Here is a 23,553-nt window from a genome sequence, read left to right on the forward strand (position 1 = left end):
TGGTCATGCTCACAATTATTAGTTTTAAGAAAGAAACACACAATCTGATCATCTGTTTAAATATGATTGTTAAACGGTTGGAGCCCCAAGTCAATTTTAATATTGGTAATAATACGCCTCTTTAGTTGCACAAAACTGGTACAGCTAGCTCAGCAACTACCACAGAATTTATTCAAAATACAAGCTTGTTTTTAATCAAGTGGGGCCTCAGGAAGGAGACTGTATACTGCAAACTAAAACTAAAGTATGCTAATTCATATTGGAAGCAATAGTGCTATTTATGAATGACTTCACTAAACTAATATTCTGATACTCCCCTGCGGTTCTGATATGTGGGTAGGGGTTTCTGCCATCCCATCCCAGCTGCTGCGGCTCTAGTCAGCGCTCCGCCACTGGAACAGCTGAAAGCTTGTGATGACACCAATGTGCCAATTGCTCCAGGGCAAACGGGTAGGCAAAGAGTGTGACTCTCTATGTGTGCAATGTGACTGAGTGGGCATGAGGCCGGGAAGGGACAAATGGACACACCGGGCGTACCCTCAATTAGTACGCTGCAAGAAATAAGGCCGTGCTAGAAGGCCAGGTCCAGTAGTTTTATAACTTTTTATACTCAAAATTAGCCCTTGCGGTACTGACATCATGACCAACATTGAAAATGAGTCATTTATTAGGCCTAAGTGTTCATCAGAAAGAGACTTAAACGGATAATGTAAGCCTAGCTTAATGTGGACCGGTACCAGTACCAGGCTGTCATCTGCTCGCAAGATTTTCCAGATTTTTCACCCTCTTCATAACAACTACTCCACTCCCACACACAGCAGCTGTTGTTATATTCAGATTATGACCTCAGCCGTGCATTCTCCAAATATGTATACCTCCGCTCTTGTGCACTCGGGGGATTTACAGTGAGAAGGTTTTTGTAACCGGCCCCCTTTTGTCCAATGTGCAAAATGCGCCCTTCCTTCCAATTCAAAGGAGGGATGTAGACAAGCGGAACTGGAGGCAATCATGAGTTTGACCCTTTTTTTTTTTGTGCAGAGGAGGAGGTGCAATTTCCACATGCTTTTGTGGAATGATGGGAGTCTCTCTGATCCACCCCGTGTTTCAGTGCGGTGAAGACAAGCGTGGGCATGCTATTCCCCTCGAAAGAACAGTCACAATAGAACCAGTTTTTGTCCACACGCTTGTGTACATTTTAGGATAAGATTAGAAGAGCTCGAGCTCATCTGGTTGCAAGACTAGTCTGTCTGTTGTGAAAGTAGTCTGTTGTTTCATCTTAAGGAGTTTTTTAAGGGCTAATACTGATTATAACTCGTTCAGTGCCTTTGACGCCTATTGACGTCAAGGATTTTTTTTTTTTTTTTTTTACTAAGGTTTACTAGACTTCATTTAGTGAACGTTTGCAACCATGAACAAATCATGAGGAATCCATGATATGAACCACCACCTGCAAATGTTTGCCCCTCGGTGGGATAGATGCTATATTTTTTGTTGAAACACTCACTGCCATTGACGACTGTAAACGTCAAAGATCCATTTTAACTGGGCTGGCAGTGAATGGATTAAATGACTTTTGAGATTTGCATAGTTTCTTTTTATAATGTAAATTTTAGGGCTGTATTATGGCTGACTATAATCTTTTGCTTAATGAAAGATAACTATACACACACATAAGACCAAATAAAACCTTTCCAGGTAAATGTGAATGACCGAATTGTATACATCTTTTTTTTTTTTTTACCTAAATTTAAACTGTGCTTAGAATTACACTACTTTCCTCCTCTAACTCTTTCTCCATAAATTTAGAGGACAAATTCCCTTGGCTGAAATAACTCATTTGAGTCGGCACTGTTTGTTAAAATGTGATCAGTAGGAATGGCTTCTGTGTAGACCATAGGTGTCAAACTCCAGTCCTCGAGGGCCGGTATTCTGCATTTTTTCAGGTTTTATCTTCCCAACACACCTGATTCAAATAATTAGCTTATTAACCGGAGCTACAGGAGCTTGAAAAATATCCTAATCATTTGAATCATCTGTGTTTGAGAGAGAAGGTTTGAAAATATGCAAGATACCGGCCCTCGACACCTGTGGTGTAGGCTGTCAGTGTCAAAGTGTGCAGAGTGATTTATATCTATCACGTCAGCTTATATGATTCACCTGAATGACTCTAGCTAGCGGCTAATTTTTTTACTAGATGACTCTAGGGTAATGGCGGTGGTATAATGGGGTGAAAGAAAAAAAGAGGAGTCTACTGAAAAGTACAGAAAAATCACAACAGTCATGAAAGAAAGTTATGACAATCCTAAGGGCCCCTAGAAAAAATAATATTTCGATTTGTGGTGTTGAAGCGGTATCGCTCAAGGTGTTATTTTGTTTTCAGAGGGCCCCATATCCCTGCCGGCATCCTGCACTACAGACTCACTGTTGTTCCCGCCTGGCTTCTTACACACTGTCCTTAGATATAAGTCAAACGTTGGCAGATTCATTCACTGATATATACAGTAGTCCATATCAATTTTCATGTTTATCTTCCAACTTTTTTGCTGTTGTCGTTCTCATCTGTATCGCAAGATCGTGACTGGTGCTACAAAGGCTCCATTTAGCTTCTTTTCCTCCTGACTCGCAGCAACATTTGGACAACAGCACAAGATTACAATGTGTTCAGTGTTTTGGAGCGCTTCTTAATGTTATACCTGAGTTTCATGCAGTAGTATACAAAACATTTATCGATGCAATGAATATTCAACGAACATTTGAGATGATTGCTTATTGCTGCTAAACAAAACAAAAAAAATCTCCAAAACTTTACAGAGCATGTGAGATTACTTTTCATAAAAAAAAGTCCTGAAGAAAGTTTGAAAATGAGGGCTTTCATATAATTATTCTTAACATGAATTATGCAATCATTCTTACCATATGTCTCTTCATGTACTGTACATCCTTCACTTTGGCGAAAAGGCGATGCATGTGCTCATCTCTTCATCCATAATTGATGGAGCGGAAAATGGTAAATGCGATGACCATCAGCTGATCTATTTATAAAAGCAGGCACACACAGGACATTTACTTGCATTTTATTTAAAGCTGCACAATGCGCTAGTAGTTAACATCTGCCTCACTGTCTTGATGTTTATGGTTTGAATTTCGGCTTTTCTATATGTCCTGTGATTGACTGGAAACCAGTCCCGTGTATTCAATAAAAAACTCCCGCCACCCTAATGACAATAAATGGCATAAAAATCTAAGTGTAGATTATATTTGAAAAATGTGTACATTTCTGTTTGACAGCAATCGTTCTTCTGAGGCACATCTCATTGCGATAAAGACCTCATCATGCATGTATATTAATAGTTAATAAGATTGTCATCACAAATCATATGACTGGCATAGCAGATAATTACTTGTCACTTTTTGTTCAACTGAAAAAAATGGCCTCATTAGCATTCAATTAGTATCACAGCAGTTAATGTTCTGGAATATATTTTCCTTATATTCCACCTTCGATCTACTTTTGAAAACGAGTTCAAGTGTTGTCAGAGGTTTGCACAATCGAACAGTTGCAAACAGTTAACTTGGGCCTTAGTGTTGAAATGACACAGACAGACAAGTCATCCTGTTCTCAGCTGCTCGAAATCATCTGATGGATGAAACCATTCCGAGTTAAAAGAAGTAAGCTGCCCTTCTCGGGAAAAACAAACAAACTCAATGCAACTAAAAGCAAAAATATGTTTACATCAATACTTTGATTTGCATTTTTGTACATAAATGATTGCATAATAACAAGTTCACTTCTCGACCAAGCACATGGTAAAGTCCAGTTTTCCGGCATGCGGTTTTCTCAACGAGCATCAACCATGTAAAGTTGATCATGACGTGTAAGGACAACAACCGGAAACTAAAATATTCCTCCGTAATAAAATATACTCAAGTTTCACAATTGTTTCCACTCAAAGTAGACCGATCAAATGACTCAAAACATGTAGTTTAAATGTACAATATCGGACTGAATCTTGTATGCAGGCATTAATTGCCATTGTGGGATTTAAAACCATTTTTGTTAATATAATTTCGTAGTTGTGATAAGTTTTATAGTATAACTCTAAGCGGAAGTTGGTAGTTTTTTCCTCCAACTTGACTCATTTGCTATTGCAAGACTGAGGCGTTTTATTCCCACTGTGGATTTTCCACAGAAGACGCGTTACACCCGCTCATTGCCAATTAGTCATATATTAGCGAAACACTTGGGCCATTTTGCGTAATTTAAAATATCGATCGTTGATCGTTGTTTTCTGAGGGAATCGATCTACTTTGATAGTTTTTGAGTTCATTTTCTGCTTTCCGGTCAGATTTTAGGAAGGGCGTGTTTGTGCGAATCTCGGACCGGGAGTTGCAGCTCCTGCACTTGGGAGACTGGTGAGGAATGACAGCAACTGGAAAGTCACTGCAATCCGCTTGAATGGACGCAATGGATTTTAAGGACCTTGGACATCATTTCGATGAGAAGCTGACACTGACAGATAAATGTGAGTACGCAACACTGCATCAAAATAGGTCACGGTGGCTTGTAAAATAAAGGCGCTGCGATTGTGACATTGTAAAACGGGTTATTTGTCTGGTGTATTTTGAAATGACTCAGTTTCTCCCCCGCTTTACCTACTTGTTATATATGCAAATGTTGGCATGTCCGTGTCATTCCCCAACATCTCGGCTTTGCAGCTCAGAAGTAGAGCAGTGGAAATACTGCACTGGTCCTCATTAGGCATGCAGACACATGGAACATCTCTGCAAAACGTTTATTTAAGAAAACATTCCACTCACGTATGACGGGTGTGTATAAATGATTCATTCTCAGTCTAACTCCATTTCAATGAAAAATTTGATGGAGACAGACATCTACCCTTCATCTCCCCTTGACCTGTACATCTTGATTGACGATATCGCTGTGATTCCTCCCCCATGTTTCTAACAGATGCATTATCTTTATCACTGTTGCCATGTTGCATGTTTGAAGAGTGTGGATGTCAATGCATTGACTGGTGCATCAGGAACATCAGTTTGGGAGAGAGGGGCTATCCTTGAGAGTTTTTAAAGGCCTTTGAGGGTGTAAAATACACCTTTCCTGTTATTTTATTTTTTTTTATATCGCTGCAGGGTCATGGTTAGTGGGGTCTGCGTTCCTTCCCTGCTTACTTAACAAGATGAGTCTTACATGCTGAACTGGTTACCGGTAAATCATGGCACATTTTGCACCCCTATTCCCACTGTTTTTGTCTTCTTTTCATGTCTTTACTAGTCATTAAAGCTTTTTGATTGGAAAAATCAGGTACTACAATTTGCAAGATTATCCAATATGATAAAATTCAGTCAACATTCTGAGCCCATTTTGAAGGGCCACTTCAACATGCCTTCAGCAAAATTTAGTCAGCTACCGTCCTAAGGAAACCTGGCCAAAAAGCACATTAAATGGATGACAACATTTATTTAAAATCTCCATAAATTATTTGTGGAGGCGAAAATGCAGAGATGTGAAATGGTGATTAAAATTGTTGTCATGTTTCAAATGCTAGCACTTGCTCTAAAATGAGATTTAACGAGTACAAATAGAAGATTATTAGAAAAAAAATGTAGGCAGTGAAATAAGTCACATGCTTCTGTAGTCCTTTTTTTTGGTCATTTCATGTTTTTCTTTTTAGTAAATTCCACTATAATGGTAGCTGCGCCACATTTGGATCCTTCAAAGTAGTACGGTGTGTTCATAGTGTCACTTGGCATTTATGTAGTAGACATGACTGTAAAAGTTGAAATTTCACCAATTTCATGTCTTTGTTACATTTGAGCTCATTTGTGCAGTAATATAGACACCACAATCTTTATTTTGCTGCACTAGTCAGTTTTATTCCTGGTCTGATGTCCAGGAGACTCAAACGCAAAAGACCCTCATGCTCATTTGTTTTTGTTTATGGCGGTGAATGTAATAATTTGGTTTCCAGCCCTTCCACTGAGAGCATGTGACGTTATCAGGAATGTGACACACCAAAAAAAGCAGGCACGTTAGATAAACAGAAACATTCTTTGTCGGTGTCTCCTCTCAGCTCAGTCTTGTAAAAATAGCAAAGTGAAGACAAAAGAGGAGGATCCCAGCCAATGGTTGTTTGCTTTTTACAGCGTGGTGTGCATGCAAAGCTCCGAAAGGGTATCATATTCCAGAAATGCTCAAAGAGGAGACCAAAACAATTTCTGATTTTATTTACAACCATGCTTGCAACCTACTTGTGTTTCTTTATACGTTTCGTAAAAAGTCCTATTTTTTGGGGATGGCTTGTCGAAGTCCTGTCATAGCGCAAAGAGGGACCAAAGAACTTTGGACTGTTTTTTTGAAGGGATATCAGCCTGTTTGGGGGGGAAAAAAATTAGACCACATGAGTGGTGCAGATAGGAAAACTTTGGACTTGTTATTTGTGTCCTCTTCCGTGGCATTGCCCTGTAGTCTGAATCTCAGTTTTCAGTAAAACACGTCATTGTGAAAATAATCACGAGACGTCGACTCACTCCCTTTTGTCCAGATTGCTCCCGGGCTATGTTGACGTAATGTTCTTGGCTTTCTGTCAAGATCACTGCCGGTCTGGAAATACAACCTCAAAACCTTGCAACACCAGCTGACATTTGCCCCTTGGATTATTACATTGGCATTGGTATACACATGATCAAGACATCAAGACACATATCAAGAAATTGGAACATTTCCATTTACAATCAGTTATTATAATTTGTATGTGAACCATAAACGGCTCAAAACTGTCCCACATGAGCTTTGAGGACACCGTGCCGTTACACACTGCGGCCGATCTTAACTTTAGTGTTTACAGAAGTACCACAATGGATGGCGTAATCGATGTACCTGGTGATGTCATATCGAAGCCAGAATATTATAAATTTGTTAAATTTTTAAGTACGGATTTGAGGAGGATAAGGGGGAGTTTTTTTTGCCTCATCCGCCATCGTTGTTTTGGTTTTCCAACCTGCTTTCGGCCTTTTTGAGCGCAGAATTGTGGTGTTTGTAACTTGTTGATCAGGTTGGATACGAGCGACCTGGCTGTTCAGACTGAAGTTGCATGACAAAAGATCTGAGATGGATCAGTTTCAGGACCACATACTCAAGTGGTCTGTGTCACGTTTGAACCCAAAATTGGAACCATGTCCTTCAAACTGCCATTTAAAGAGCAGATACAGGTCGCATAGTGGCTGAAAATGGAAACTGGGTCACTTCAAACTGCTGTATGAACGTAGCCTACACAATATTCAGATTTTTTTTTTCCTTGGAATATGAATTAAACCGCAAAACCATTTTTCTCCATCTCGAGGTGGCCATTTTACCTCCTGCTGTAAACTAAAAATAACTTAGTTGATCAGAGCTCAGGAAACAACCAATCTCATCTTCCAAGTACCACATGACCAAATGTTGAAAACTGGCGAACCGTGATTGGTTCTCACCTGATTTTTGAGCAACTGTGATGTCATTTTTAGACAACAGCCAATGACAAAATGGCCACCCTTGCGATGGGGGAACAGGTGGATTTTGCTGCATAAATCATATTCCAAGACACAATAATATTTAGCCTGTTGTGTTTAGACCAGTGGGGGCGCAAAGAATATATTATCTTCGAAAAGTTATAGGTTGGCTTCCCATTTCTTTTTTTTAATGCCAGAGATGTTTTAAGAAGACAACCAGCCAGCCAAGTCCGAGTGTTCTAACTGACCATAGTTAGAATATATTTCTATCCTAACGATCAAACCAGAACTGCCCAAATCTTTTCGTTGCCTGTTCCCATTAAAAACAAAATGAAAAACCATAATTGACGTGAATTGACGTCTATGGCGCGCTTCAGTACGGTTGCTGTTTATGTCCTTTTATGTCACGGCGGTCAAAGTGTTATACCAACCTACTGTAGCCAATTTTATCACAGGTGAACTTGAATTTTGCAATTATAAAATAAGTTCTGTACCTTTTTAATGCGTAAAAATATTTTTTGCTTAAAACTAAGCATATGCAAGTTAGGTAAATCACGTTCTTCAGCTTTCGCAAATTAAATGTCATTTCGGTTAAAAGCTAACATGTTATAAATATGTGAGATCTCCCTCTGCACTCACAAAGACAAACCCGAGCCCTGACCAGAAAGAATGCACAATTTTGCCAAGTGGGTGTAGGGTTCTACAATGTATGTGAATTGGGAGTGGAATGGGCGGGTTTGAATGACCGAGAAACTGGAAATTATACTAGATCTGGTGTTTGGGAGGGGACGATTTAGAAAAGGAGGAGACCAGACTCTTCTCTGTGCACGCTCCACGTCAGCGAAGCCGAGAGCAGATGTTATAAATCTCAGCCCTGACGCCTTCACAGGAAAAGGAGAGTAAGGCCTTCGTTCTGCTGCGGACTATAAGGAAGGAGAATGAAAGAGCTTCCTGAGGGTTTATGCTCAGATTACTCATGTTGCCTCCTCATTCCCTCTGTTGGTTTGAAGGGGAAAAAAAATGCCATTGATGTCATTAATCCTGTTTGGGGGATTATTTCCTGTTTTAGGCGGAGTTTAGGCCCAAATAGAGCCATCATATCACATTGGAGAGATTAGCCATTGTGGCAGCGGCTTTTCTTCCTGGGTTCTAAATGATTATGTGTGTGTGTGTTTGTTAGTATATAATGTATATTGGGGCTGCACAATATTTCACAATAATGATACATGCAATATACATATTGCAGCAACGTGCAGTAAGTTTTATATGAAATGATACGCTTATGTTAATATGTTAATGAACACCGCCATAATATTAAGTGAACAGTAATTAACCACATTTCTAACAATAAGTAATGGCCATACATTTTAATTGGCCCTTACATGGATGCATCAAAATTCATATATTTATCTGATACATGAATAAAGACCTACCAAGGAAGATGCAACAACCATTCACATATCCAATCTAGCTACCATGCATGATTTTGGAATGCGGGGGGAAGCCGAAGTGCCTGGAGAGAACCCACACGGGCACGGGGAGAACATGCAAACTACATACAGGAAAGCCACAGCGAGCTGGAATTAAACTCGAGACTCTGAACTGTGAGGCGGACGCGCTAACCACTCTTTCACCTTGCCATCCATTGCATGGCAATAGCGTAATACACTTTTATTTTGAATTTGGCCTTACAGAGGGGCTAGCTAAAGTATTTGCGACTGTTTTTTATCGCAGGCGCATCAGAGCTACTAATATCAACACATTGCCATTTAAAGTAATCCTATTCAATTAAAAAGCGATTAAAAACTTTAGGAAACCGCTAATCGATTACCTTGTCATTCTATGATACGGCACAAATGTTTAGCTTTGGCTCTAGCCGCTAACTACGTGTTGCGTTTGGTGCATTCAAATTTCATTCAACCCTGATGGAATAATTTCCAGCAGTTTTTGTATAAGGGATGGATTGTTAGAAATGTATTAAAACTGACTCCAACTCTGCAAAAACACATGGTTGTTGAAAGGGGATGCGTTTTTAAAGTTCACCTTCACCTGGAAGTAATTGATTTGAGTCCCATGGATGCTCATCTCTATCTTGTCAGGAGGTCTCTATTGTGCAGTAACTGCGCTTGAATGTTTGTGTTGATGCACTGCTCTAACCTCAGGGGAATCGCTAACAGATGCGCCACCACTCTCTGCATGTCCTTGAGTGTTCGTGTGTGCGGCACCAGCAACCCCGGTTGTCCACTTAACAATCACGCACACGTCATCCAGCAGACATCAATTATGCCGCTGGACCAGCAGACTCTAAGATTAAAATGGAGAAGTCGGACATGCGCATGTACTAGCGGTCAGCGGCTGTAAACGTTTCATTTGCTCTTCGGTTTAATTTCATGCTTTCCTGCTTCCTTCATGACTATTTTGAGCTTACTGAACCAGTAAAACTGCAGCTTCTGTTGCACCGGTCAAATTGATTACGTCTGCAGTCTCCGACATCGATGCTGCACAAACGATGAATCTTATTGTCTTGTTGTGCTGCTTAGCTTGTGGCGTTTTTTTTCTTTTCGACAAGATATTGTGTCGCGTCTTTGGGAAGTGTCTGTGATATGCTGTGGCCAGGATGGAAAAAGTGAGACATCAGAGATTAGTTCATCACCTCACCTTTGACAACACACTTACCAGGCCAACATTAGTCAGCCATACAGAGCTATGTCCTACTTTAGAAGTCCCAAACAGGAATGCTGGGAGGGAGGAGGTCAGCTGTGGTTTCTATGCTGACTCTTGTGTTGACTTGATTCGAGTTTCCGATACAAACACGACATGCATCTTTAGCCTTGTTTAATCTTGCGGAGTTTGCATCCCATATTTGCCACTAATAAGATTAGTGGTGAATTGATACTGTGAAGAAAAAGTAGTCATACTCAGGACTAGGATTTCAATGACAAACTTGTCTTTTCTTAATGGTAGTGATAGCTTGTAATTGAGTAAATCTTATACTACCTGCATATTATGATGATAAGTACATCATAGAGGTATCAAGTTATTATGAGAAAGTATGTCTTATAATTGAGATAAATGGAAATTGTAGTTTAGGGTCATCAATATATCACAGGATTAAAACCCATGTATCAAATTTTATTTTGAGTAATTGTTAATCCTGTTCCCATGTGGGGTACATACATCCATACTCATCTGTGCTGCAAAAGTATGATGCAGACCATATTACTTCGTATTTTTACATATTTTTAAGTCTCATGTGTATGGCTAAAGGGGGATCTAAAATGGTTAACGAATTTGGGAATTAACCTGTTAGTTACAAAAGTTACTATTACTTTGGTACCAAAGGTACTTAAGTATATTGATTACTCAAGGTACTAATGTACTAAAGTAATGAATTACTTTAAATAATGACATTCCAAAATCATTGATCACTTTAAATATGTAGGTATTTTGAAAAAAATAGCACTAATACCTGTAATTGAATGTCATATTATATATATATATATATATATATATATATATATATATATATATATATATATATATATATATATATATATATATATATATATATATATTGTGTGTGTGTGTGTGTGTGTGTTTAAAAAAAACATTTTTAACATGCAGTAAACATTTAATTTCATCAATACATGTTGAAAGATATCAAGACCCATTTAGTTTTTTTTTCAAGGGTAAGTCAGGTAAAACATTTTCTTGACAATAATGTTCTATACACCCTCTAATTGTAATTGTGGAATATGAACTAAGCAGCACTATCCACCAAGTTTATCCATCTCAAGTATCCTATCGATTTTTCCATCAAATTGTAATTTTGAGTAATCCCCCCCCCATTTAAAAAAAAAAAATACCAACAATATGCATACGATTTTTAAATAATCGAAGCTTGAGCGTTTGGAAGTGGGAGTACATAACCACTCAATATTTATTTTCTTCTATACATATGCATTTTCATATGTCAACAGAATTTGCCTAAGCTAGCATCTGCGATTGCCATTAGCGCTAGTGATTAGCATTTTAGGTCACGTGCAGACCATGTTTCAACAATAATTCATCAATAAATTTAAAATTGAAGCTGCCTGTTTTGTTTACTATGAGGTCATTGAATTCCTGCTCTTCTTCTTCGTCCTCTTCTTGGTGTGCATGACTGCCCCCTACTGGTTAAAAGATGAACACTTAAAACCAAGCCACTATAGATTGTAACAACAGGCTATGTTCTTGAATAAAATAGCTCTTGTGCTTTTTGTTAAGTTCTTTCTGAGTACAGCTGGGATAGGCTCCAGCATGCCCATGGATGAGTGGATGGATAGACTTACTTGGGTAGATTACCAAAACAGATATTCCATGTTTTGACTTCATCCATGCCACATTTTCATTTAAAAGAGCAACATATCTTGAACATCTGTCTTTATTTGTGTCATGTTCTTGCTCACCATAGCTACATTGTGGACATGAGCTCATGATGAGGTCATGGCCTAGGAAATAATACTCTTGGACTTCAGTCTGGATCCAGGACTATTTTCTAAACCTTTAAAATCTATGCTCAGCTGCTGTATAAGTGAAATGCAAAAACAAACAAACCCCAACTTCACTGACTTTCTTTAAGTATCTTTTCTCCAAGAGTGAACCAGGAAAATGTGAATAATGAATCATTCATCTATGATTAATGCTGTTCCTGTGTTACTGCTTTGTGACTGGGTAACCCACTTCTTTGTTTAAAAGCATCTGGAGACCCCTCCTCTCCAAAGAGTCACATCCTGCCTTCCTCTTCCTCTCATAGTCTGTTTTGACTCTCTCAAGTGCTGCCGTATGGATGCCTCATGATCACCAGGACGCAGTTTTTCAAACTCACTTTTCATGTTCTTTATTATTCTTATCATACTTCCTGCTTGTGATGTTTCCTCTGCGCCTGTTTTGCAACAGCTTGACCTGGCTAGAAGTAAATATGAAGTATTTGGGGCACTTACTCTAAAAATGTTTTGTTTTTTTATGTGAAAACATACAAAGGTAAATACAATCTGCACATTGATATGTAATCACTGGGAAAAACAAAGGAAAATACATAAGATTTAACAAAATTGCTGCTTAATACCAGTGAAGAAATTGTCAGATTGTACACTTTTGAAAATGACGGCACACTTACTCAGGGCTCAGGTAACGCCCAATCACAACTCAGCTTGCGAATGTCACGTGACCAAAATCAAAAAGCGGATTTGCCGTCATCTGTGCCTTGAGCAATTGTGATGTCATCAATTGTAATGGATGAAAATGGATGAATTATTAATCAGAATATATATATATATATATATATATATATATATATATATATATATATATATATATATATATATATATATATATATATATATATATATATATATATATATCAATTCCAATTTTTAGCAGTACAAAATATATTGAGGTATTTGTTAAATTACAATTTCAATCTACTACCTGTTTTCATTATTTAATTTTTTTTTATCGTATTTGTGACGTTGCAGCATTTCAAAGAGAAAACAGATGCTGGCTTCCACACGTGCTGTGCAGTTACAGTGAAGCGCTATTCCTCCATCTGTGACTGTGATTAGTAGCTGCTCACATTGTTGCCTGTTGTCGTATCCCGGTGCCCTTTACAAACACAGCTGTTGGTCTGCTAAACTCTCACGACACAAGCAGGCGATCGAAGGGTTCAAAGGTTCACGTTGCGCTTCTGGCCTCCAAATGTACAGTTTGGGACATTTTGATTGTTTACCTCATTGCGCTTCATCTCATTGATTTTCAGTTTTGTCATCTGTCACGAGCCGTGGCTTGGGGAAAAACATACTAATTAATATTAAATGGAAAATGCCAGGAATGTCACACACTCAGCTGGCCCGTGTTGTTTTTGCTCTCAACAACTCAGGAATGTTCTTCCTCTTTTTCTCCTCCTCAGGCGTGGATATTTGCTGCCTGTGAGCATTTCCGTATTTTTAATACACACAGGAAATGCTGTCAGGGCACATAAATGACCTGTAGCTCCAAAATCATTTATGTATTTAGATCCTCTTTTTCAAGTAATTCGACTTGTCAAATTGATGCAGTTTGGGTAGACATACCTACAAAACATATCTCTTATGTATGTGTGGAAGTAGTGTTGTGGATGCCGGAGATTCCTGAGGTGGCCTGACCCAGATCTAACGACACACTCTTCTCATTACAAAGACACCCTCGTGTCCAAAACTACATGGAGTTTGACCTGCTTCACACAGTGTGGGCTAGGGAGGGGAGTGGGGTGGGGGTGTTTTACTACCTGAAATGGAACTATGAGTTTTATGAATGAAAAGTTTTCAGTATCACCCTAGAAACAGTTATGACATCCATAGTGGTTGCAGACTATAAATACATTTTGTCTAAAATGGGAAAAAAAAACAAAAAAACTATACAGTAGTTCCAAATATGCTCAGAAAAGCATATCTAATTATAACTATGGATAGATCAATTATCAGCTGGCCTGATTATCGATGGTTATATTCATTAAAGTGAGAAATATTAGCATCAGCTTTTTTTGAAAACGCCTCTGGCCAGTAAGAAATCAGTGAAACTGTCTTAACTTCAGAGCTTTTGTGAACTAGATTCAACTTTAGCTCACTTTGGAGTATGGCTGAAAACGAGTCTATCTCCAGACATTACCCGCTTATTAGAGTAGGTATCAAACAAGCAACAATTATGTATGCTCTGCACGATAGTAAAACACACTGGAAATGCGGTAAGAAGGGAAACTTCAAAATATACCCTTAGTTTACTAAATAATACGTGAATGGCTTGAACTTTTTTATTTATTTTATTTATTTATTTATTTATTTATTTATTTATTTATTTATTTATTTATTTATTTTATTTTATTTTAAGTTCTTCCTGGCAGCGTATCACCATAACAGCTTGACTAGTCTTTCTACTGCAACTGTTTCTCCCGACAACGCCCCGTTGTTCCAAAATTAGGTTCAATCGTCAACTCAGGGCCCTAACAAATAATTTAATTACGCTGACATTGACATATTGCACCTGTTGCTAGTGTTTATCATGGCCTGGGCACCATTGTAGCTGTGTCTAGCTAGCTGCGCGAAAGTGCTCCATATAGGCTGGCAAAATTTTATTTTGTAGACCAAAAATCATGTGGCGAGATGTCTAAAATCAAATGTTTTAAATGAGGAAAGAGGGAAAAAAATGTTACTCATCAAAAATGTATAAAAAAGTTGGTTATTCATAATTTGATGGAAGTGTATTATTTGGCCTTTTATGTTTATAATTAGATTCAACAAGCAAAATTCTATATTTTTATCCAAATACTCTATACCTTCGTTCGCTGCGCAAGTTGTTGAGTACCATGACTACTAATAATTGATATCAGTCCTTGAAAAACAAAACAATCATTTCTTCATTGGATGAGGGGGCTGAACTGGATCTCAACTCCTATCTCAGCTGACTTTGGAGATGACTCCTTGGTCTGCTTGCCAGTCAGTCACAAGGCACACACTCACACTCATTGACATAGTCACTGAGTAAAAATTAAACCCAAGTCGGGCAAGTGATTCATTACTCTAGATTTAGAGCGAATAAAGTGATGTTTTTCCTCTGTTAGAGACCCAATAAAAGGTTACTTGGCATCTGTTTTTTGCTTTACTTGGTCACTGCACTAGACCAACCTACTAACCCCTCACTTTAATTTTGCAAGGATTTTTACATTCTATTGCTTGGCTTTTACTAAAATACCTCAACCTCTCAAAAAAAACAAAACAAAAGAAAAAAAACTGAATTTTCAAAAGAATTCCGTGAAAGCCATCCGGCATCTGTGGCTTCGATTTAATGTGGATACCAAGTCTTTATTTCCATGCTCTGTTTTAGTCTGTTACTTGCAGCTGCAGTGTGTATTGTACCGGCCGGGCTCAAACCAATCTTCAGGAAATGTCTCCTGACACATGCAGCAGTTACCCTTCTCTGTGGAGCTGCGCCTTTGGTCAGCTTGCCGTACGTACCATCTCCCAAGGTGCTTCAGCAGACACCCGCCCCTTTTATGGGTCACATTCTCAGTATGCCGCCCATCGCTATTTATAACCCCCAAGTCTGTCACAGTGGCACAGAAACCTGAGATTGCAGTGAGGGTGAGGTTGAAGGGGGGGACGGGTTTGTTGAATTTATGATTCTGTCACGAGGGCTTGATTGCACGTGATATGATCCCATCCCCTTGTACGCCTCGTGGTCATATTTTGTTGTTTAATATCTGTTGTGAATGAATGAGAGTCTACACTGACAAAGAAGCAACAATATTTTTTTTAGGCCTGTTTTACTGATGTTATGACATAGAACTGACATAATATGTCTCACAAATTTTCAAAACTATGTACTAATTTCTTTTAATTCACAGCAATGCATTAAATGCACTTGATTTTTTGATTGGGAATCCATGTGAAGATTTTTATTTCAAACAATGTTCTTTGCATTCCTGAGTTCTTATTAGTGTTTGTGGAATATGAAATAAGCAGCAAACCCCAACATTTTTTAATTCATCTCAGCCAGCAACCATTTTGTGGCTTGATTTTGTGACGATTGAAATCACATCATAGTGGCTCAGCATTCAGGTAAAGAGCAAACACGGCTCGGCTTGTAAACGTCACATGACCAAATTCAGATGACAGGTGAGTAATGATTGGCCCGAGCATTTGTGACGTCATTTTCAGATGACAGCAAGTGACAAAATGGTCGCTTACTGATTAAAAACAGATCTGTTTTTCTGCCTAAATCATATTTGACAAACACAGTATTAATCGGAATATGTTTAAACTAGCAGACTTGCAATAGTTCTATTACCGTAATAAAAAAAAAATGCTGTTATTAGAATTAAACCTGGACACAATTGTTAAAATGAACAATATGTATGAGATTAGAAACATTTTTAACAAAAAATATGTATTTTGCTCATGGTAATTAATTTTTTTCTTCACCTTGTAACTTACGATGACAAAAGTGATGACAAACCACAAATGGAATGTTTTCAAAAAGGGACAACATTTATTTTGTTATATAATGTGGCTATCTCTCTAGTAATGCTTACAGAAAACAAAGCCACGCCCGTGTTTTGCTAGTAGCAACTGGACATGTTTCTTGCAGCCTCGCCCTGTCATGTGATGGACGGTATTCTTGTACCAGTCAGCCTTTATTCTGGTACTGTATGTCTTATCACGGCACCGCCTGCTCTTCCTTATGTTGCTATAATTTGTGATTTCTTTGTCTACATCTTATGTCAAACTTAACAAAAATTTACACTGCAGTATACTCTAGGGGAGAAACCACACAAGTCTAACTCATTACAGTTTTATTTATATATATATAATATATTTATATATATATATATATATATACACTATCTTTTTCAGTTAGTTGCACCGCATAGGATTTGGTCATACACTTTTATGGAGGGACAGCATCATCATATTTGTTAATGTATGTTTGTGTTGATTTGCACATCGTAATTTCATATTGACAGTCACTCAAGATTATATTTGTAAAATATTTTACTGTAACGAGCGGTCTACAAAAAGTAGCGCTTGGCAAAATGGGACAAATACGATAAAACTTAAAAAGTAGACATTAGGGGAAAGAAGGTTTTGCATTTACTGTATGAACATTATTTTGTTCAGAAGGGTGCGTTTCCTAACTCGGTGTTTGTAAGCACATTTTAGGGGGTGTGTGGAAACTTATTAATGTTGGAACGACTGCTGAAAACGAAATTAAAAAAAACATGCTCTGAATATGGTTCTAGTATAGTGTTTTAACACTTGTTTACGTGTTTAAATCAACAAACGCAGTCACACGTGATGAACAAATAATCTTCTCCAGTTAGGAACAGTACAGAAATTGTCTTTTTGCCTAACACTTTTTTTTTTTTTGTTTGGGACAAGTAGCCATCCTATCTAAGCAGCTTTTTTCTTATTGTTTCTGTGCCGTTGTAACAATTTGGATCCATTTTTACATCCCGTGATTTGTCATTAGTGCCGTACAGTAGGGTGCATTGGAATGAAGCCCAGTGTTAATCTGTAATTTATGTGGTTGGGTGAGCGCTTGGTCAACCCAAAGAGAGCGTCCCTCTCCATCTGCCCGATGTTGGCAAACAGAGGAGATGGCCTTCAGCCTCTCGGCGCCCATCTCTATCTTCTCTTGTCTTCAGAGGGAAGTGTACATTTGTGTCTTCATTTTTTTTTTAATTATAATTTTTTTTTTCTTTTTAGTAAGTTTTATTTTGAGGGCGCATCCACTTACCTGGGGTGTTCTTTTCAAAATATGACACTTAACATCCCATGTGAATTTGAGCCATCCAGTTGTTTTAGGTTGTGTGAACTTCATGAATTTGGATAGTCGCTGTTATGTCTGCTGGCGTGTTCAACAAATGCTGACAGGAGTTTTTTCCGCACTTCTGAAAGGAAAGGAGGGGCAAGTGTTGTCTTGTCGCGGATCTGCTGACGTGCGTGTGAATGATGTGTAAAAGAGATGTTAATGATTTCTAATTAGTTTGGAGTGTTTGCGATAATGAAGCCCCTGTGAGCTCCTGAGGTTAGATAGTGAAAGTGTGCCAGAAATGAAAGCAGAAAGTCAGTAGGTGAACAATATAATACCTTAATATTCAAGACCAGAAATTCAAAAATTGAGTTAATTTTCATTTCTCTGTCTCTAGCTTTACCCTTGCAAGGCGACTCCCAGTCCATCCAAAATGGAGACAAGTGTTTGGGAAGCGTAATTCTGACGCCGGACGACTCGGCCATAACAGACCTTTCTCCCAAGACCGAGTCCTGCACCAAAGCAGAAACCCCCACAGAGACAGATGCTTCTTGCAAGACGGACAAGTCGGCCCCCAGCACCAGCGGCACCCCTCAGCCTAAAAAAGGTGAGCTTCAAATTGTCATATGCTGTTTGGCTAATACCTAGTATAGAATTACAGGACCACCAGGGATCTAGCTAGGCTTGGCTGTATGTTGACTTCAAAGGTGATTGGTAATATGAAGTGTGTACGAGCATCCACTGAGATAATATACTGTAGATTGGATTTTACTTTTACATTGCCTAACACAAATATCTGATATGGCCCAAAATAAAATTTTGGAATATTTTCATTTTAATCATTCTGATTTAGGCATGGATTGGTAACTGGGGTGGCGGTTTAATGCGGTGTTAAAAAGTCTAATACTGTCTATACAATGAGCGCTTTTCTTTTTTGCTTAGTCTAATAAATGGACCGTTGAAACAGAATAAAATACGATTGGGCTCAACAAGCCTCTTTGAAAATAACCTTCTTGGCATGCATGCAGGATAAGGGGAATTTGAATGGTTACAACTTTCAAAGTTATTTTGAAAATAATTTTTTTGTCAGTTTAGGGGGTCTCACAGTGGACATGAAATTGACAAGTTAATTGAATTAATTCAATATACTGCCGAGCCCTAGTTACACTGTAATCTTTTTGCACTTATTGAAACATTTTGTTTTCTTTTGTTTTACTCCGCTTCAAAAATATTTTAATTTGTTAAAACATAAACTTATTAAAACTCTATTTTTGTCTTGTTTTGTGCTTGATCTGATTTTCTTCCCCGAAGATTAAAATATAAGAGGCAGACTACAATTTAATATGTCGCCAGTTAGCTTGGTGCTAACATTTAAGTCCCTATTTGATCACCTGCAAAGTTACTTTTTTTTATAGTGTGAAAAAAAGTCTTTTTTTTTTGCGCTCCTCCTGTTTTTGTATCAGCATTTAATGACGAATAAGCATTTTCATTTTCCTGTAAGTGCATCACCACCTGCTTGTTCATCCGACTTACTTCTCCTGCACTATTGCCCACCATCAAAATGATGTCTTAAGATTATTTTAGAATAGGTAAAAAACAATTAATGCTGTATTTTTGTCCCTTTTTGCTGAAGACAAAAAAATATAAAGCACATGTGTAAAACGCAATTCAATGCGCTTATGACAATTACGTAATTTTGTCTTTTGTTGCTGATCAGTTGATTCCTGCCAGACAGATGGCTTTGGACAAAAGCCAAATCATTTGTGACGGGCAGACTAAGGGTGGATGGACACTTAAGTGTGTGGGGGGAGGGCCAGGCACATTTAATGGCGTCTCAGTGGGGCGTGGCCTCTTATGTATATCTGCTGGACCGGTCATATACTGTACAGCCATATAACAGACCCAAGGTGGAGATGGAGGAATTATAAATGTGGTTGCCACGGCGATGGTACGGAAGTGACGTGACGGTTGACACACATGGCACATGTCTTGCATTGTATCGTGGCAAAAGACTTTGATTGTCGAAAAAATCCCTAATTAAGTCTCAGCTGATTTTATACTGAGCTGCTTCGACCTTGAAAAATCATTATAACCCGTGGTGTGAAAAACTGGGTCCTGCTTATAATAATGACGAGGATTTTTTTTTCACAGCTAAGTTACGAGAGCAAGGCGCTTTAAAATGGATGGCGTTAAATAATTGTCAATGCAAAGGACGGCAACCTTCAATTGTTGAAAATGAAATGTATTCTCATACAATTTAATATATGCAATGAAAGCTATTTTTTTTTGTTCTTCAACAGATGCCATGAACTCAGAGCAGCGACAGAAGCTCGCCAAGCAAAGAAGGGAGGAAAGAGCCAGATATATTGGTGAGTAGTAAAGTAGATTTATGTCCTAGTGGTCAACTGGGTTGCACACTAAACAAGTTAATGCATGTCTTTTATTCTACCGTACTTTATTCTAACCTCTTACGGTCCTTTTTCTGGCTCTCTGCTAATGGTTATTGACATTATTTATTGTTGTCTCCTTGCATGGCTTTCAGAACAGCAAACGCAGTTGCAAGGTAAGGCGCTTCACTAAAACCGTCAACATCCTGCGATCACTCAGAGATAACAAATGATTTTCTGGGTATTTCACTTTCTGGGGCATAACACTGTGATTCTTGTTTTATAGTCTTTAATCGTGTTTGACCTAATTTCTGATTTGATTTTAGAATTTTCATCCTCACCTATAATGCATGTTTTCATATTCAATCACCATTATTGCTTTTGACTGAAAAATGAAAAGAAATGCTGTTGGCATCACTTAATCAATTAATTATTTCATGAAGAAATTTTTGTTATATTTGTGCTTCAATTTTGCGCTAACAGCCTTTTCCAGCATGAGATAAAGGTATGGATCATTCATAATCTGTGACATCTGACCTTTTGGATGCTCTTTTAAATGAATGAAAAAAATGGGCAGTCATCTTCCCAGAAGAGTGGTAGAGGAATAATATAACGGAGCCTCGGGCATGAAAGATAAGCCATCGTTAACGTGAACAGAAAGCGGGCCTTGCAGACCGATTAGATGTAATTACCTCATTCATTTGCGACGCTAGTGTGGTCACGCTGCTGTCACACCGCACTTGGAACTGTATCTTTGTTATCACCGTATTCAAGATTGATTCTGCTATAGTTGCTTCTAATTTGATGCCGCCTGTTTTTGTATACGGATGTCCAGTGTTGGTTTAAATATGCCGTAAAGGTTTGTGTCCCTCAGCAGGAAAATCATTACAAAATGCCCAAATCTGACCTCTTGTGCAATATTTCAGCGTTGATATGAGTGGCGCATTCTACTTTCGACCTCACTGAGCGATTTTGGACCTATGACGAATTCCCAAAAGAAGGAGGAACTGCTGGAGAATGCTGATTCATTCTGAAGCCTCTAAGCACAAAACACAAGCTTTAACTTAATGTATTTTCTACTATTCTGCAGTAATCCTGCAGGCATAATGGGATTTTTTCCCCTCAGAAATTGGATTACCACAAGAGTTCGTCATTGGCTCTTCTCTGCAGTGAAGAGCCGCTGAACACTGAATGGGAGAAAATTCTTATCGTTTCTTGGCATGGCGCTGCTACATTCCTCATGACTAAGTCCGCAAAGTATTTGTAATGCTGTTCAATTCTTTGAAAAAAAAAAAAAAAAAACCTCACACACACACTCTCTTTGGAGACACACCCTAAATCCACAATTCTGCCATATTTTAGTCATTTTAGTGGTTCGACTACTTTTGGCATCTAATGCATGAAAAGTACCAAAAATATCCACGCCATTTAAAGTTTTTTTGTTTTTTTGCAGTACAGTGATCCCTCGCTACTTTGCGGCTTGGTGCGTCACTTTTTTTTTTTCAAAGGACAGTCACCTCAGAGCAGCGCATAATGCACTGCAGCACTCCCACACTCAATCCTAACGTGGATTCTGAAGCAATTTTACAGTCTTAATACACAATCTTGTTCAAATGAAGGTGCTTTTGCTTAAATCTAAACCACTACTTTTCTACATCTGACACTAAATAAGGATGTTAGACAAAAATCAGACTAGCACGGCAGCACCGCTGTGCGATTATATCTGACAAACGTGCACAAGCTTATTGTACATGTGGGGAGGGATTGGGTGTGGGCTGATACAACAGAGATGAACTTTCATGTGAAAATGGAGGGGGAGAGAGAGGTGTTGGCAGAATGCAGAGTGACCTGGCATGCAGAAATGAGTGGTCTGAGAAGAAGGGGTAACCAATGTCTGCAATGGGTGGGTGGGATTAACGGGGTTTTTTGGTCCCCATTTACCGGAAAAAACGACGGATTATTGTGCTGCACAAATTTAACGGGAACTGTACCACTTGTTAGAAAAAAAAGGCTCAGCTTTCTAAAGTAAAGCCACAGCTCAATCCAGCTTGACAGAATTTTTCTTTAAGCGCGCTGATTGCTGTTTAATTGTACCCTGAAGAAATGAGCCGTGGTCGTGTAAAGACTGGCATCTGTGCAAGTCGTCTTTGAAGCACCGCTGGAAATTTCTATTTACTGTTGCAAAGATTTGTGTGAAAGCACAATCTTTCTTGTTTGACTTCCATTCTTATTGTATAGATCATGTGAGGACAGTTTGAGAATGTGTGACCTGAAGGTGTATCCTGAAAAGGTTGTGACATAAGTCTGTGGTTTCTTTCAGCGGCAAAGAAAGCCCAGTGGCTGGAAAAGGAGGAGAAGGCCCGGCGTCTGAGAGAAAGTCAGCTGGAGGACCGTAGGAAGAAGCTGGAGGAACAGCGACTAAAGGCTGAAAAACGCAGAGCCCTTCTGGAGGAGAAACAGAGGCTGAAACTGGAGAAGAATAAGGTTAGCCTGATGCCAACATGTGTATTAACCCATTCACTCCCAAAAACGTATTTGTAATTGACTTTTTTAGGAGTCCATTCATTAACACATTTTGTTTTGTAATTAATGTGTTCTAATAGCATACTGGTGAATGAATATTTCTTTTCAATTTAAGAGCAAATTAATTTCAATTGTTTTTTTGCTAAAGTGGGTTAGCGGCTGCTTTCGTAACATGTTTTATGGCTTTAATTTGAGCTTTATAGAGATGCGAATTGTGAGTAGTGACGTAATAATTTGGCAGACCAACAACAACAAAAAAAGATACATAATCTGTCTTCGAGTTTCATAATAATATACCTAGAATTACCACTACAAATCGAGTTCAAAAGTTTAATAAATCAGACACGAATGGCACAGCACTCAGTTTTGTGTGTTATGGGATACATGGCTGCAAAAAAAAAAATAATAATTCACAGGCGGTTCAGCATTGACCACAGTTTGAACCACTGGTCTAGAATTCCATTGCCATGTTCACAATTGCACAGACAAACCTGCACTGCAGTGGAAAACAAACTCCTAAGATGGAGCAAAGGAGTGTGAAAGCAGTCTTTGTTTGGACCTCTCTCCAAATAACCTGAGCTTAATACTTTGCGGTCTTTGCGGCGCAGGAGCGATATGAGTCAGCCATCAAGAGGTCGACAAAGAAGACGTGGGCCGAGATCCGTCAGCAGAGATGGTCTTGGGCGGGCGGACTCAACCAGACGTCCCGCAGGGAAAGTAAGTTTTGGTGGCCAGCACCCCGAGACAAACAAACGCATTACGTCCTCACTTGATGGTAGGGCTTGAATTTACCAAGCGTTGCGCACCCTCA

At 38.7% G+C, this 23,553-nt stretch overlaps 1 protein-coding gene across 5 annotated transcripts in view; it reads left to right on the plus strand.

The window, feature by feature from the left end:
* Positions 1 to 4,187: 4,187 nt before the first annotated feature.
* Positions 4,188 to 23,553, plus strand: part of map7d1b (MAP7 domain containing 1b) — a 34,649-nt gene continuing 15,283 nt past the window's right edge. For 3 of the 5 annotated variants that reach the window (XM_088405245.1, XM_088405248.1, XM_088405249.1), the window contains exons 1-6: positions 4,188 to 4,523; positions 18,230 to 18,439; positions 20,133 to 20,201; positions 20,375 to 20,395; positions 22,540 to 22,703; positions 23,351 to 23,459. In XM_088405245.1, coding sequence (XP_088261371.1) covers positions 4,457 to 4,523; positions 18,230 to 18,439; positions 20,133 to 20,201; positions 20,375 to 20,395; positions 22,540 to 22,703; positions 23,351 to 23,459 — 640 coding nt within the window. In that variant the 5' untranslated portion in view covers positions 4,188 to 4,456. The remainder of the gene's footprint in view (positions 4,524 to 18,229; positions 18,440 to 20,132; positions 20,202 to 20,374; positions 20,396 to 22,539; positions 22,704 to 23,350; positions 23,460 to 23,553) is intronic. The other 2 variants (XM_088405247.1, XM_088405250.1) reach the window with 1 other exon arrangement.

Source organism: Hippichthys cyanospilos, chromosome 21 (genome assembly GCF_059441005.1).
Source record: "Hippichthys cyanospilos isolate Australia breed blue-spotted pipefish chromosome 21, RoL_Hcya_1.0, whole genome shotgun sequence".
NCBI classification, from domain to species: Eukaryota; Metazoa; Chordata; class Actinopteri; order Syngnathiformes; family Syngnathidae; genus Hippichthys; species Hippichthys cyanospilos.